The 16,146-nt window shown below is 43.1% G+C and overlaps 1 protein-coding gene across 1 annotated transcript in view; it reads left to right on the plus strand.

The window, feature by feature from the left end:
- The window catches only part of LOC121278118 (dynein heavy chain 8, axonemal-like), a 2,067,071-nt gene that overhangs the window by 385,430 nt on the left and 1,665,495 nt on the right, over nt 1–16,146 (plus strand). The window contains 1 exon segment of the mRNA XM_041188205.1: nt 14,189–14,288. Within this exon segment, the coding sequence (XP_041044139.1) occupies nt 14,189–14,288 (100 nt within the window).

Here is a 16,146-nt window from a genome sequence, read left to right on the forward strand (position 1 = left end):
TAAATTGGGAAAAACGAAGGTAGATGATGTAGATGTGGGGAATTCTGTTCCAGTCATGCAATATCCTTATAGGTTGAATCCAGTAAAATTATCACAAGTGAAAAAAGAAATTGCGTTTATGCTCAAGAATGACATTATTGAGTTGAGTTGCAACAACTGGAGCTCACCTATTGTGACGGTACTGAAGCCGGATGGAACACAATGACTGTGTGTGGATTATCGAAAAATAAATGCAGTGGTGAAAGCGGATTCATGTCCCATTCCATGTTTGGAAGACTGCATTGAGAAAGTGGGACAATTAAAGTTCATTGCAAAGACTGGCATGCTGAAAGGATATTGGCTCTATCAGAAAGGGCAAAAGGAGTTCCAGATTTTGTAACATCAGTTCAAAGTCATGCTGTTTGGTATGAAAAATGCACCAGCAACCTTCCCCAGGCTAACAAGGTTATTTCTGGACTAAGTCACTGTGCTGTGTGCATTGGTTATCTGGCGGTATTCAGCCAAACATGGGAGGACCACTTATCGGATCTGTGTTATGACACCGCCGATGGTAAATGCTGAGTTGTTCAAATCCCAAAGGGAAACTTGAAACAACTGCCACAACTTGTTTTGCAGTTTGTATAAATCTTGAAATTTGAATTCAGTAGTAATAAGACTGTCAAGTCTTATAGGTTTTACAAAACCAGATTAACACTTGTTAAGATGAGAAATGATTTTAAATACATACATAGAGCTACCAATTACTACTATTATAACTTCTAAATCCCCTAATCAACCTAACTCCCAGTTACAGTTTTGTTAAGGTAACTGTGAGACACATAGATTTTAAAAGACCCAGGTAACGAAACATGATACTCTGAACAAATCAAATTCCAAGTGAGTTTTCTTAACTTCAGTCATTTGAAGACAGCAGCTTGAGGCATAGATGCTGAAGGTTTTTTCTCATTTGTAAGATCTTAAAATGCATTTCTTACAAACAGTCTTCTTTCATTTATGCATGTTTCCCTCTTTGAATGCAAATACCCATTGTTTCACTATGTCATTGGACTTTATCTTCCTGATAATGAAAAACCTCTCATAGCACGAAGTTTTACCAGTAATCTTTGGGAAAAATAAACACACTATTTCTAAACTTCACCTGGCTAGGTGACACATTTTGCTCCCTCTTTTGAAAACAATCAAGTCTGGTTTATTTAAAAATGCAAATTTTCCCTTGACACCTATGTTTCTAAACTTCTCCATGTTTACCTAATTAATATTTCTAACCTAACTTCTCTTCTTACACCAAAGTACCCAGACTAATTCAATTAAGTCTCTCTCTCACACACACATTTAGACACATCCCAATGTTACTCTACTTTACAATAAATTCCAATAACGCTATAAGAATTATTATATCTTCCTGACAGTCTGGGAGAACTATTTGATCATTCACAAGAAGCTAAGTTGTTGGTGAACTTGGCTAAGAGTGAATTTGCAAAAGCACGGGTCACATGTTTAGCCAATACTGTTGGACATGTTCGGATGGCCCCATAAGACATTAAAAATATAGACAATTGACGAGTTCCCAAAGCCTTCAACGAAGAGGGAAGTTTTATGATTTCTGGGTATGAATGACTTTTACAGGGAATTCATGCCAAATTTTAGCAACCTGGTTGCTCCATTAACTGAACTCTTAAAAAAGAACAAGAAGTTCAACTGGACATCAGAGTGCCAAAATGGGTTCAAAAATCTGAAAACTGTGTTGACAACAGCACCAGTTTAGTAACACTGAGATATGCCAATCAGTTTAAATTGGCTATTGGTGCAAGTAATGTGGGTATTGGTGCTGTATTGTTGCAGGAAGATGATACAGGTATTGAAAAGCCTGTGGGATATTTCTCAAAGAAGTTAAGTATTCATCAGCAAAAATACTTCACTGTTGAGAAGGAAACATTGAGTTTGGTACTTGCATTGCAACATTTTGAAATTTATGTTGCGAAAAATACATCAGAAACAATTGTTTATACTGACCATAACCCATTAAGATTTTTGGAAAGATTTCAAAATCGGAATGTGAGACTGTTTAGATGGTATCTATTGTTACAACTATTTAACTTGCAAATTATAGATATGGCTGGATGTGAAAACCTAATTGTGGATGCATTATTAAGGATTTAAGGTGTAAAGAAGATTGGACATGTGAAACCTGGGAAAAGAGCTGAAATGAACTCTATTTTTACTGAAACCTTGGGTATATTATCATGTTCATACATGCATATTATAATCTAATAGTTTAGTGTATAAGTAGTAATTAATAGGAAATTATGATGGTTCAATTTCTTAAAAAGGTAGGGGGGAGGTGTCAAGAAAATAATAATTTATAACAGTTTTCTTCTGGTAATAACCCTGGCATATTTTCTCTGTACTGGAATTCAGGCTGTTGGGGCTATAGATATGGTAATTGGATTAAGAGCTAGAGTGACTGCAAGGGCCTAAAGCCAACAGTAAGAAATGGTTTCGATATGTTAATGAGAAAAGAGGAACTTCAATCAGAGTTTCACATAAAGCAATAACAGGAGTGTTTTTTGAACTGAGTTGTTTTATTTAAAAGGGGGTATATGCAGGTTATAAAATGGTGTAAGGAAATAAGGTAAATATAGGGCAAGTTTGTTTTTGCAAGTCTTAAGAACTAAAGTAAAGAGTGATTTAATAGATTCTGGGAAGAAAGCATTTCTGACAAGACTGGTTGAAACAATAGAGAGATCAAAGAGAAGGAAAGCACTTAAGAAAATACTGAAGCCTCTGTGAGGAGGTAGTTGCTTAGATCTCCCAGAAGACGGCAGGGTAGTTGGACAGAACTGCTAGAAGACAGTGTGAACAAGGCCAGACTGAAAGAACCAGTTGCTGCCAACCTCAGAGGACACCCCAAGAAAGATGCACTGTGTGGTAAAAATTACTAGACTTCTATAGATTCTAAAATCTATAAGGATATTTGCTGAACGGAAAAGGGGAAGATTAGCTCTGAGGGTAGTTAAGTTAAGATTTGTGGAATTGTTTTAAAGGATTGTTTAGGGTGTGAAGCCTTTCATGTGTTTAAGTATAATCGTGTTTAATTTGCTTTTCTTTATTCTTTTAATAAATGTCTACTTCACTATAAAATCATCACAAGTAGTCCTGGACATCATTCCCTGATTTCATAACCACTCCTCATACTAATCAAATTGCAAAAGAAAACGTTTTTGCAGCTGTTTCAAGTTTCCCTCTGGAATTTGAGAAGCTCGACATTTACCCATCCGCCGTGCCATAACATTTCTAAGTTTTGCTTCAGGCTGAAAGACTCTGCTTATGATCTCAAACCTCACAGTGGACTCCTCCACACCCTGCCTCAGGAAAAAGACATCTGCTACAGGACCTACAGCATAATTGGTGCTTTTGCTCTTTAGAGTGAAGGCCTGATGCTGGTCGATACTAGAGAAAATGGTGTTTTCACAAATCCCACGACTGGCCTCTCTGCAAACTCTCGAGGCTGTCATAAAGGTGGGATAGGGGCAGGGACTGCTCACCAGACATGGTCATCATAATCTCTCTACCGTGTGTCTTCTCCTTCTGTTGATCTGTTCCGAGCTGCTATCAAAATTTTCTTCACTCTTTGTTCCATTCAATAATATGGATCGCTTTTTTACATTGATGTCTCCACTGCTGCCATCATGTTCTGAGATGGTCCTTCTAATTGTGCTCTCTAGGCATGGTATGTAGTTACCAGACAAACTGTAGTCCTACTTTGGTATATGCTTGATGCTTGCTTATTAATACTACATCTAGACAGGTTACAAAGCAGGCACATTGCTCCTCAGCATGATTTAAACCTTTCTCTCTCTTTCTTGAGTCCAATACATGACTGAGTGATGTCAGTGGTACATCATCATCTACATCATACATTAGCATATACCATCCTGTTAGCACTTTACATTATACCCATCACCTACTCTCATTTAATAGGTCTTCTTGGTGATTGTGCTAGTCACTGAGGAGACTGCTCTTGCTACTTAGGGAAGGAAATCAGCTGTCCTTACCCAATCTTTCCTACATGTGACCCCGGACTCAAAGCAATGTGAGTGACTCTTAATTGTCCTCTGAAATAGTCAATGTCCTAGACCCCTCCATTACCATGCTTGGATGTGTCCTTTCCCACTGGCGGGAAAGAGTAACCAGAGGTGATGACACAGTGGTATACAGTTGGGAGGGAGTTGCCATGGGGCTCCCCAGCTTTGACTCCGGACCCTATGAGGTCTCTTGGCATCAGGTCAAATATGGGCTAGAAAGCCTGCTGCTGATTATCACATTCCACCCTCCTTCAGCTAATGAATCAGTACCTTATTGATCGTCACTTGAAAGATGCACTGTAGGTCTCAATGGCACAGAATGTATTTCAATGGTGATATCCAAGGGTGGCTTAGTAAGACTGACCAAGCTGACCAAGTCCTGAAGGACATGTCAGCCAGATTGGGTCTGCAGCAGGTGGTGAGAGAACAATCAAGGGAATAGCTACTTGACCTTTCTCTAATCAATTTACCTGTCAGAGATGCATTTGTTTATAACAGTATTGGTAGGAATGAACATCAAATAAGGGATGAATTCCTGTCTTCACAGTAAGGTGATCATTTAACACGTTGTGTGATACTGACAGTGTACTAAATGGGATAGATCAGAACAGATATAGCAGCTCAAAACTGGGAATCCACGAGGCAATGTTGGCTATCAGAAGCTGCAGAAATGTGTTTTTTTAAATTCATTCAATGGGCCAGCATTTAGTTCCCATCCCTAGTTGCCCAAGTTGGTGGTGAGCTGCCTTCTTGAACCACTGTAGTCCATGTGGTGTTGGCACACCTACAGTGCTGTTAGGGAGGTCCAGGATTTTGACCTAGTGACAGTGAAGGAACGGCGATATGTTTCCAAGTCAGGATGGTGAGTGAATTGGAGGGGAACTTCCAGGTGGTGGCGTTCCCATGTGTCTGCTGCCCTTATCCTTCTATATGCTAGTGGTGAGGGGTTTGGAAGGTGCTGTCTAAGGGCCCTTAGTGAATTCCTGCAGTGCATCTTGTTGATGGTGCACACTGTTGCTACTGTGCGTCAGTAGTGGAGCGAGTGAATGTTTGTGGATTTGGTGCCAATCAAGTGGGCTGTTTTGTCCTTGAATGGTGACAAGTTTCTTGAGAATTGTGGGAGCTGCACTCATCCAGGCAAATGGGGAGCATTCCTTCAGATTCCTGACTTGCGCCTTGTAGATGGTGGGCAGGCTTTGGGGAGTCAGGAGGTGAGGTACTCATCGCACAATTCCTAGCCTCTGACCTGCTCTTGCGACCACAGTATTTATTTTGCTACTCTAGTTCAGTTTCTGGTCAATGGTAACCCCCAGGGTGTTGATAGTGGGGGATTCAGTGATGGGAATGCTAATGAACATCAAGGGATGATGGTTGGATTCTCTCTTGTTGGAGATGTTCATTGCTTGATACTTGTGTGACACGAATGTTACTTGCCATTTGTCAGCCCATGCCTGGATATTGTCTAGATCTTGCTGCATTTGGACATGGACTGCTTCAGTATCTGAGGAGTCACGAATAGTGCTGAACATTGTGCAACCATCAGTGAATATCCCCACTTCTGACCTTATGATGGAAGGAAGGTCATTGATAAAGTAGCTGAAAATGGTTGGGCCAAGGACCCAACCCTGAGGAACTCCAGCAGTGATGTGCTGGAGCTCAGGTGACTGAACTTCAACAATCCCAAGCATCTTTCTTTGTGCTAGGTATGGCTCCAACTAGTGGAGAGTTATAAGAGCAAAGAACAAAGAACAAAGAAAAGTACAGCACAGGAACAGGCCCGTCGGCCCTCCAAGCCTGCGCCGATCATGTTGCCTGTCAACTAAAACATTTTGCACTTCCGGAGTCCGTATCTCTCTATTCCCATGGGAATGGGAATATACATGACAAATATTCATGTATTTGTCAAGCTGCCTCTTAAACACCACTATCGTACCTGCTTCCACCACCTCCTCTGGCAGCGAATTCCAGACACTCACTACCCTCTGCGTAAAAAACTTGCTCCGCACATCTCCTCTATAGTTTTCTCCTCTCACCTTAAATCTATGTCCCCTAGTAATTGACTCTTCCACCCTGGGAAAAAGCTTCTGACTATCTACTCTGTCCATGCCACTCATAATTTTGTAAACTTCTATCAAGTCGCCCCTCAATCTCCGTTGCTCTAGTGAGAACAATCCGAGTTTCTCCAACCTCTCCTCATAGCTAATAACCTCCAGACCAGGCAGCATCCTGTTAAACCTCCTCGGCATCCTCTGTAATGCCTCCATATCCTTCTGGTAATGTGGCGACCAGAATTGCACGCAATATTCCACGTGTGGCCTAACCAAGGTTCTATACCACTGCAGCATAACTTCTCAGCTTTTATACTCAATACCCCTGCCAATGAAGGAAAGCATGCCATATGCCTTCCTGACTACCTAATCCACCTGCGTTGCCACATTCAGTGACCTGTGGACCTGTACACCCAGATCCCTCTGCCCGTCAATGCACTTAAGGGTTCTGCCTTTTACTGTATAATTCCTGCCTGTATTAGACCTTCCAAATGCATTACCTCGCATTTGTCTGGATTAAACTCCATCTGCCATTTCTCCGTCCAAACCTCCAACCGATCTATATTCCGTTGTATCCTTTGATAATCCTCTTCACTTTCTGCAACTCCTCCAACCTTAGTGTCGTCTGCAAACTTACTAATTAGCCCAGTTACATTTTCCTCCAAATCATTTATGTATACTACAAACAGCAAAGGTCCCAGCACTGATCCCTGCAGAACTTCACTAGTCACAGCTCTCCATTCAGAAAAGCAACCTTCCACTGCTACCCTCTGTCTTCTATGACCAAGCCAATTCTGTATCCATCTTGTCAGCTTACCTCTGATCCCGTGCGACTTTACCTGCAGTACTAGTCTGCCATGAAGGTCCTTGTCAAAGGCCTTACTGAAATCCATATAGATAACATCCACTGCCCTTCCATCGTCGATCATCTTTGTCACTTCCTCGAAAAACTCGATCAAGTTAGTGAGACACGACCTCCCCTTCACAAAACCATGCTGCCTCTCACTAATACGCCCATTTGCTTCCAAATGGTAGTAAATCCTGTCATGAAGAATACTCTCCAATAATTTCCCTACCACTGACGTAAGGCTCACCGACCTGTAATTTCCTGGATTATCCCTGCTACCCTTCTTAAACAATGGAACGACATTGGCAATTCTGCAGTCCTCTGGGACTTCATCCGTAGCCAGTAAGGATATAAAGATTTCTGTCAGGGCCCCAGCAATCTCCTCCCTTGCCTCCCTCAGTACTCTGGGTAGATCCCATCTGGGCCTGGGGACTTATCCACCTTAATATTCTTCAAGACGCCTAACACCTCCTCTTTTTTGATCTCAGCATGATCCAGACTATCTACACACTCTTCCCTAGACCAATCGACCGCTAAGTCCTTCTCTTTGGTGAATACTGATGAGAAGTATTCATTTATTATCTCTCCCATTTCTTCTGGCTTCACAAAGAGATTCCCACCTCTGTCCCTGAGTGGGCCTACCCTTTCCCTGGCTACCCTCTTGCTTTTTACATATGTATGAAAGGCCTTGTGATTTTCCTTAATCGTAGTTGCCAGTGACTTTTCATGACCCTTTTAGCCCTCCTGACTCCTTGCTTAAGTTTCTTCCTACTTTCTTTATATTCTCCACGGGCTTCATCTGTTCCCAGTCTTCTAGCCCTTACGAATGCTTCCCTTTTTGACTAATCTCACAATATCCTTCGTTATCCAAGGTTCCTGAAACTTGCCATGCTTATCCTTCATCCTAGCAGGAATATGCCGGTCCTGAATTCTTATCAACTGACGTTTGAAAGTCCCCTACATGTCAGTTGTTCATTTGCCCTCAAACATTCGCCTCCAGTCTAGATTCCTCAGTTCCTGTTTAATATTGTCATAATTAGCCTTCCCCCAATTAAGCACCTTAATCCGAGGACACCTGTCATCCTTATCCACCAGTACCTTGAAACTAACTGAATTATGGTCATTTTTCCCGAAATGCTCCCCTACCGAAACTTCGACAACCTGGCTGGGTTCACTCCCTAATACCAGGTCCAGTATTGCCCTTCCCTAGTTGGACTATCTACATATTATCTCAGGAATCCCTCCTGGATGCACCTTACAAATTCTGCACCATCCAAACCCTTAGCACTAAGTGATTCCCAGTCAGTATAGGGAAAGTTAAAATCACCCACCACAATAACCCTATTGCTTTTACATCTTTCCAAAATCTGCTTACATAACTGTTCCTCAATCTCCTGCTGGCAATTGGGAGGCCTTTGGTAAAGCCCCAACATTGTGACTGCACCCTTCCTATTCCGGAGCTCTTCCCATATTGCCTCGCTGCATGAGCTCACCGAGGTGTCCTCCTGTTGTACAGCTGTGATATTCCCCTTAACCAGCAATGCAACTCCCCCACCTCTTCTATATCCCTCTCTATCCTGCCTGAAACATCTAAATCCTGGAACGTTTATCTTCCAATCCTGTCCATCCTTCAACCAAGTCTCTGTAATAGCAATAATATCATAGTCCCAAGTACTAATCCAAGCTCTAAGCTCATCTGCTTTGCCTGTTATTCTTCTCGCATTGAAACAAATGCATTTCAGACCCCCAGTCCCATTGTGTTCAGTAATTTCTCCCTGCCTGCCTTTCATCTTAGTCCTACTGGCCATATTCACTGGTTCCCAGTCATTTATTTCACCTGCTGACCTATTGCTCTGGTTCCCACCCCCCTGCCATACTAGTTTAAACCCTCCCGAGTGACACTAGCAAACCTCGCAGCCAGGATATTGGTGTCCCTCCAGTTTAGATGCAACCTGTCCTTCTTGTACGGGTCCCACCTGCCCCAGAAGAGATCCCACTGATCCAGATATCGGAAACCCTCCCTCCTACACCATCTGTTCAGCCACATGTTCAGCTGCACTATCTTCCTATTTCTAGCCTCACTGGCATGTGGCACAGGGAATAATCCCGAGATTACAACCCTAGAAGTCCTGTTTTTTAACTTTCTGCCTAACTCCCTGAATTCCCGCTGCAGGACCTCATCACTCTTCCTGCCTATTTCATTAGTACCAATGTGTACCACGACCTCTGGCTGTTCTCCCTCTCCCTTCAGAATGTCCCGTACCCGATCAGAGACATCCTGGACTCTGGCACCATGGAGGCAACATACCACCCTGGTGTCTCTTTCACGACCACAGAAGCGCCTATCTGAGCTCCTGACTATAGAGTCCCCTATGACAATTGCTCTTCTGTGCTTTGACCTCCCCTGCTGAACAACAAAGACAGCCGTGGTGCCACTGCTCTGGCTACTGCTGTTGTTTTCCCTGATAGGCCATCCCCCACAACAGTATCCAAAATGATATACCTGTTAGAGAGGGGGACAGCCACAGGGGATTTCTGCATTGACTGCCTGCCCCTTCAAGCAGTCACCCATCTATCTGTCTGTACCTTGGGTGTGACCACATCCCCAAAACTCCTATCAATGATGCTTTCCGCCACCTGAATGCTCCTAAGTGCATCCAAATGCTGCTCCAACCGATCCATGCGGTCTGTGGGGAGCTGCAATTGGGTACACTTCCTGCAGATATAGTTGTCTGGGACACTTGAAGCATCACAGATTTCCCACAGGTGAAGCACTTCACTCCAGCAACTGCCATTTCTAGAACTATTTAATAAATTAATTTAAATCTAATAACTGCTTATTGACTCCTTATTAACTATACATTCCCTAGGGCTAGATTTCTACTATAAATGCTAAATTCTAAGAACAGTAATCCCCTGATTCTGGTCTAGATACCCTCTACTTATTAATTAAGTGATTCATTTATTTGGTTTAATTAGTTTAACAATGTTTTAGTTTCAAATTCAGTGTAGATTCTCTACCAGCCAATCAGGTCACAGATTTACCGTGACGCCACTTTTAATTTTTTTTATTAAAAACCCAAAGTGCACGAATCCCCGAGGATTCTCTCTGGAACTCCGCCCTCCCAATCTGCTCCCTGGAACTCTCCTCGCGCTCTTTTATCCTGTGTCTCCGCCGCTCTCCTCACGCTCTTTTATCCCAGGTCTCCGCTGCTCTCCTCGTGCTCTTTTATCCTGTGTCTCCACTCTCCTCATGTTCTTTTATCCTGTGTCTCCGCCGCTCTCCTCGCGCACTTTTATCCCGTGTCTCCGCTCTCCTCGCGCTCTTTTATCCTGCGTCTCCACCACTCTCCTTGTGCTCTTTTAACCGGTGTCTCCGCCGCTCTCCTCGTGCTCTTTATCCTGTGACACCGCTTTCCTCGCGCTCTTTTATCCTGTGTCTCCGCTCTGAATCGCGCTCTTTTATCCTGTGTCTCCGCTGCTCTCCTCGCACTCTTTTATCCTGCGTCTCTGCTCTTCTCGCGTTCTTTTATCCTGTGTCTCTGCCATTCTCCTCGCGCTCTTTTATCCTGTGTCTCCACTCTCCTCACGCTCTTTTATCCTGTATCTCCGCCGCTCTCCTCACGCTGTTTTATCCTGTGTCTCTGCCGCTCTCCTCGCACTCTTTTATCCTGTGTGAATGGGAATCTCCCTGATTCCCATTGACTCCAGTTTTGCTAGGGTTCCTTGATGACACACTCAGTCAAATGTGGCCTTGATCTCAAGGGCGGTCACTCTCACCTGACCTCAGGAGTTCAGCTCTTTTGTCCATGTTTGAACCAAGGCTGTAATGAGGCCAGGAGCTGAGTGGCCCTGGTGGAATCCAAACTGGGCATCAATGAGCAAGTAATTGCTAAGCAATTGCTGCTTGATAGCAACTGTTGATGTCCCGTTCCATTACTGTACTGATAATTGACAGTGGTCTGATGGGGCGGTAATTGGACAGGTTAGATTTGTCTTGCTTTTTGTGTATAGGACACACCTGGGCAATTTTCCACATAGTCGGGTAGATGCCAGTGTTGTAGCTGTACTGGAAGAGTTTAGCTCGGGTTGCGGCAAGTTCTGGAGCACAAGTCTTCAGTACTATTGCCGGAATATTGTCAGGCCCCATAGCCTTTGCAATATCCAGTGCATTCAGCCGTTTCTTGATATCACATGGAGTAAATTCAATTTACTGAAGATGTGCATCTGTGATGCCGGGGACCTCCAGAGGACGCCGAGATAGATTATCCACTCGGCACATCTGGCTGAAGATTGTTGCAAATGCTTCAGCCTTATCTTTTGCACTGATGTACTGGGCTCCATCATCGTTGAGGATGAGGATGTTTGTGGAGACTCCTTCTCAAGTGAATTGTTTAATTGCTCACCACCATTGACGACTGGATGTGGCAGGACTGCAGAGCTTAGATCTGATCCGTTGGTTGTGGGATGGCTTAACTCTGTGTATCACTTGCTGTTTGTCATGCAAGTAGTCCTGTGCTATGGCTTCACAAGGTTGATGCCTCATTTTTAGATGCCTGGTCTTCATCCTGGCATGCCCTCCTACAGTCTTCAATGAACCAATGATCCCCTGGCTTGATGGTAATAGTAAAGCGGGGGATATGCCGATATGTGAGATTAAAACTTGCGTTTGAGTACAATTCTGCTGCTGCTGATGGCCCACAGTGCCTCATGTATGCCCAGTCTTGGGTTGCTAGATCTGTTCGAAATCTATCCCATTTAGCATGGTGGTAATGCCACACAACACGATGGAGAGTATCCTCAATGTGAAGTTGGAACTTTGTCTCCGCAATGACTGTGCAGTGGTCACTCCTACTGCTCCTGTCACGGACAGATGCACCTGCAGCAGGCAGGTTGGTAAGGATGAGATGAAGAATGTTTTTCCCTCTTGTTGGTTCCCTCACCACCTGCCACAGACCCAGTCTATCAGCTATGTCCTTTAGGATTCGGCCAGCTCAGTCTCTAGTGGTGCTGCCGAGCTGCTCTTGGTAAGAGACATTGAAGTCCCCCCACCCAGAGTACATTCTGTGCCCTTGTCACCCTCAGTGCTTCCTCCAAGTGATGTTCAACATGATGGAGCACATGATTCATCAGCTGAGGGAGTGTGATACGTGGTAATTAGCAGAAGGTTTCCCTGCCCATGTTTGACCTGATGCCATGAGACTTCATGAGGTCCTGAGTCGATATTGAGGACTCCCAGGGCAACTCCCTCCAGATTGTATACCACTGTGCCGCCACTTTTGCTGGGTCTGTCCTGTCGGTAGGATAGGACATACGCAGGGATGGTGATGGTTGTGTCTGGGACGTTATCTGTAAGGTAAGATTCCGTGAGGATGACTATGTCAGGCTGCTGCTTGACTAGTCTGTGAGACAGCTCTCCCAATTTTGGCACTCGTCCCCAGATGTTTGTAAGGAGTACTTTGCAGGGCTGACAGTGCTGATTTTGTCCTTGTCGTCTCCGGTGCCTAGGTCGATGTCGTGTGGTCCGTCCAATTTCATTCCTTTTTTGAAACTTTGTAGCAGTTTGATAGAACTGAGTGGCTTGCTAGAGCATTTTAGAGGGCATTTTAAGAGTCACAAGTAGGCCAGACCAGGTAAGGATGGCAGATTTTCTTCTCTAAAGGATATTATTGAACCAAGTGAGTTTTTACAACAATCAACAATGAGTTCCTGGTCATTATTAGGCATTTAATTTAAGATTTTTATTGAACTCAAATTCCACCATTTGCCATGGTGGGTTTCGAACCCAAGACCCCAGAGTATTATTCTGGGTCCCTGGATTACTAGTCCAGCGACAAAATTCAACCATGATCTGTAGCCCCATGGCTTGGAATATCCTTCAGTCTACCATTACCTGACTCCCCACGGCACAAGCCAGCAATGTGACGGAATGTTCTCCACTTGCCTGGATGTGTGTAGCCCAACAACATTTAAGAAACTCAACATCATCCAGGACAAATCAGCCCACTTGATCAGCACCCCAATCACCTTCATAATCACTCCCTCGACCACCGGTGCACATTGATTAGAGTGTGTACTATCTGTAAGCTGAATTGTAACAACTCGCCATACCTCATTTGACAACACCTTACAAACTTGCAACATCTAATACCTAGGAGATCAAAGGTAATAAATTCATGGGAATACCACCACATGCAAGTTCCCACCCAAATCACATACCGTCCTGACTTAGAACCATTTCACTGTCCCTTCACTGTTGTTGAGTCAAATATCTTGAATACCCTTCCTAACAGCACTTTGGATATACATGCACCAAATAGACTGCAGCTTAAGAAGACAGCTCGCCAATAACCTCTCAAGGAGGATTAGGGTTGGGCAACAAATGCTGGCCTTACCAATGCTGCTCATGAAAGAATAAAAAAAATTAAATCAGTTGACAATAATGGTACATACGATGAGCAATTGAGGTTTACTGAAAATGAGGTGAGATAATCTCAGAAAGAAGCAGTCTGGAGGCTAGAAATTCTCCTTGTAATCGAAACATACATTGCCTCACATATCCTTATAATCCATTTGCCTGTAGGTGAGTATCTCTTTGTATCATGTTTCCAATGGCTGTGGGAGAACAAAAATTCCCAGCTTTTACAAGTAACTTGAACACCATATTTCTCTTCTACAGTTTTGCTTTAAAGCTATGTTGAGATCCTAATGAACCATTGAACCACAATTTCCCTGAAGCCCCTGCCTTTCTGGCAGGTGTCTCAGTTGACTAAAATAAATGTGCAGCTACAAAACAAATTGACAGGAACGAAACATTTTGAAGCAATTTAACAGTACAATTGCTCCATTTGTACTCAGTAGGGTGAGTCACCACACCTCCATCTCTGACCATGTTCCTATCAGATGTGCTCCTGCTGGAAGAACAAGATCAGTGAATTTACCAACCAACTATGAGATGAGGATTAAGGAGGTCCTAAAAATAATAAATGCTATTATAGATTGTAATGCAGATTGTTGTTCTGTATGCTAGTGTTATCATCCTCAATTAAAATAAATTACTTAATTCTGGACTTGTTATCTTAATTGAAAATGATTTTTTAAATACATTGTGCAGTGATAGAACTTGAGTTACATTGTGCAATAATATTACTTGAGTTTCATGACTTTACTTAGATTGCAGTTTGTATGTGCTTAACTTGTTCCTTTAGATTTCAGAATTTGGGTATACCGTCTCTTGAGTCAGAAATTGCAATTACAATTGAACGTATTCTTCAGCACTATTTAGCAGAGCTAATGGCCATACAAAAGGTAAGAGTAACTGCTTTAAAATGACTACCAAATGCACACTATTACATTTTTATTTCTGTATTTATGAACTCACATGCTTGCAACTTAAAAATTCTAACCGCTTATGCTTCTGTAGAACCTGACCTGGTCAAAAGAAAACATAAGTATTTAGTGATTTATGGAGTCATTACAGAAGGACACCATTCAACTGATTGATTCCATATCAGCACTCTGTAGAGCAATCTAATCAGTTGCATTCCCCTGTTCTATTCCCATAGCCCTACAAGTTTACTTCCCTCAAATGCCCATCCAATTTCCTTTTGAAATTATTCATTGTCTCCACTTCTACTGCCGTTGTAGGCAGTGAGCTCCAGGTCATTATCATTTGCTGGGTAAAAGGCTCTTTCTCACATTGCCCGCTATATCTCTTGTACAAAACCTTAAATCTGTGCCCCCTAATCCTTACACCATCAGCTAATGGGAACAACTTTTCTTCATCTACCTTATTCAACCCTGTCACAATCTTGTACGCCTCTGACAAATTTTCACTCAATCCACTCTGCCCAAAGGAGAAGAACCCTAGCTTCTCCAACTTAACCTTATAGCTACAATCCTCAATCCCTAGAACCAGCCTGGTCAATCTCCATTGCACCCTCTCAAGGACACTCAGATCCTTCCTAAGGTGTGATGACCAGAAGTGGATTTAATACTCTTGTGGTCTAAAAAGAGCTTCATAAAGACTTAGCATTACTGCCCTGCTTTTGGAACAATATCTCTAATATTTAAGCCCAAGATCCCATATGCTTTGCTAATCTTCAGCCATGTTCAAAGATCTGTCCGCTTGATTCACCAGGCCCCTCTGTCATTGCGCACTTTGGAACTGAGCCATCAACTTTATATTAGGGGAGGTGGTGGCATAGTTGCATAGTGGTAATGTCACTGGTCTAGCAATCTAAAGACCCAGGCTAATGATGTGGGGACACAGGTTCAATTACCACCATGGTAGCTCATGGAATTTAAATTCAACAAATAAATGTGGAATTAAAAGCTAGTTTAAGATGACAATGAAATCATGGTGAATTGTGGTAAAAGCCCACCTGATTCATGAGTGTCCTTTAAGGAAGGAAATCTGCTACCTTTACCTGGTCTGGCCTACATTTTTTTTACTCTTTCACAGGATGTGGGTGTCACTGGCTCGGGCAGCATTTTTATTGCCTATCCCTAATTGCCCTCAAGAAGGTGGTAGTGAGCCACCTTCTTGAACCGCTGCAGCCCACATGGTGTCAGTTTATCCACAGTGCTGTTTGAGAGGGAGTTCCAGGATTTTTACCAAGCGGCAATGAAGGAGGGGCGATATAGTTTTTAAGTTGGATATATTCATGGGCAGGATTTTTTGCTGAGTGGGTGGGCGCAAGCCCAACCCATTCAAGCATAAAATGACGCGAGAAGACGTCGGTTGAGTGCCCCAACGTTGTTGCGCACTCATGCAATATTTTGGTCGACAGGCGCTTGCGGGAGTCAGCGGCGTGCCCGCCGACAATTAACAGGCCCATTAAGGCCATTAAAGTAACAATTGAATGAAATTTTTCGCTGCCCATTTTTGCCACAAGCAAAAAGGCCAAGCGGTCTTTGGATTTTTTAGGAAACCTAAAACCTTTAGATTTTTTAGGTGGGATGAGGTTTCCAACAGCAATTGAAAATTACATGCAATTTTTAAAATTTTATTCATAATTTGTCCCTGCTTGATGGGACATGTTTTTAACAGTGGTAACCTTTTTATTTTTGAGTTTTTAAATCTTCAGCTCCCTGAGGCAGCTCTGTGCCCCCACCCCAGCAGTGTTGAATGCTTCAGCGTGCCTTTCATTCTGGCTGGTTGCTA

Source organism: Carcharodon carcharias, chromosome 5, assembly GCF_017639515.1.
Source record: "Carcharodon carcharias isolate sCarCar2 chromosome 5, sCarCar2.pri, whole genome shotgun sequence".
In the NCBI taxonomy this organism is placed as follows: Eukaryota; Metazoa; Chordata; class Chondrichthyes; order Lamniformes; family Lamnidae; genus Carcharodon; species Carcharodon carcharias.